Below are 1,185 nucleotides of genomic sequence, written 5' to 3'. Positions count from 1 at the left end.
GAAGAATCAAAGTCTCTAGCCTTCACCCTCAAACTGAGTGAGAAGGCCAGCCATGAGAGAGAGGGATTTAGAACTCTCAGCATCACCTGGTGCCTCAAGCAACTGACAGGCACTGGAACCTGTGAGGGGATCAAAATAAGAGCGGGCTATGATGTAATTGGACGTGGGCAGGAGGTTCCCTTCGTTCCGTAGCTCAAGAATACAATCAAAAGAGACTTGTTGGAGGTACAATAGACCAGGACTGCCTCTCTCTTCCCCGTTAGCCACACAATCCTTCACTCGCTGATTCTCACTAAGACAGTTCTTGTCAGTGCTAGCTTGTAATAGTGTAAAATCAGAGTCATTATGTTCATCCTTGAACTCAACAGGTACCAGGTAATGCCCTAGGTTTTCCAGCCGATGAGCATTAGTGAAGACTGGTAGAGAAGAAGAAACATTGATGAACACACGTTTAACAGTAGCAACAGATATCTGTTGAGATAAAATAAAAAAGAAATTGTAACACAAAAAAACAATCAAAACAGAAAAACACAATTACACCACAATTATATTTTATACTCCCTTCCTTCCTATTCTATTCTGCTCACTTCAGTATGAGTATCCACCATTCCCTCCACTTTATGATAGACTACAGCTCTACCAGTACCAACGGCTCTAGCTACACTAGTGCCGTCCTTGAACTGTATGACTCCTTTACCACCTGCCTCCCAACTACTATCAGGATGATCTGTACATGTAATACAATGAGAGAATAATAGTCACAGCACTGATAATAACACACAGTAGATATAAAAGACAGTGCATTAATATATTATTATTATAGCAAAGTCAAAGGCTCTGCTTAAAAAGAGGTAATTGGAAGCTACAGTTGTACCTTTAAATTTATGTACACACTAGAATATTATGCTTTATGTATGGTTATTAATATTAGTTGCATGGTTGGTCTAAGTGATGAACTGGTTGTTCATTTGTAGGCAGAACCAAGAAAAACTTATAGCTCTAATGTCTACAGTAAGTTGGTGAAGGTTATAACAAGCAATGTATGAGGAGGAGGGTGTCATTTACCTTCAGTGAGGTGTGTGGTAAAGCATATCTTAGCTCCCAAGTGAACAGTGGCCAGTGATGGTATAATGGCATAGCTAACAGTCACTCTAATATAATCTGAAATATGAGGACTGCCTTTCA

The 1,185-nt window shown here is 39.8% G+C and overlaps 1 protein-coding gene across 1 annotated transcript; it reads right to left on the bottom strand.

Moving 5' to 3' along the window:
- Nucleotides 1–6: 6 nt before the first annotated feature.
- Nucleotides 7–1,179, bottom strand: LOC109593420 (uncharacterized). Its single transcript, XM_020008508.1, has 3 exons — nt 1,066–1,179; nt 588–727; nt 7–471 (listed from the first exon to the last, which is right to left on the bottom strand). Exons 2-3 carry the CDS (start codon nt 606–608, stop codon nt 16–18), a joined length of 477 nt encoding a protein of 158 aa, XP_019864067.1. The 5' UTR covers nt 609–727; nt 1,066–1,179; the 3' UTR covers nt 7–15.
- Between the last annotated feature and the right edge of the window lie 6 nt (nt 1,180–1,185).

The sequence above is a fragment of the Amphimedon queenslandica genome, unplaced genomic scaffold, assembly GCF_000090795.2.
Source record: "Amphimedon queenslandica unplaced genomic scaffold, v1.1 AMPQUscaffold_1586_Cont26405, whole genome shotgun sequence".
Taxonomy (NCBI): domain Eukaryota; kingdom Metazoa; phylum Porifera; class Demospongiae; order Haplosclerida; family Niphatidae; genus Amphimedon; species Amphimedon queenslandica.
The sequence above is the reverse complement of the archived record's forward strand: the minus strand, read 5'-3'. Positions and strand labels throughout refer to the sequence as shown.

Bases quoted from the DNA above. Each gene is read 5' to 3' on its own strand.
- LOC109593420 (XM_020008508.1), bottom strand. From the start codon at position 608: ATGGTGGATACTCATACTGAA. The intron at 472-587 runs GTGAGCAGAATA...TTATCTCAACAG, and splicing joins TGGTGGATACTCATACTGAA to ATATCTGTTGCTACTGTTAA.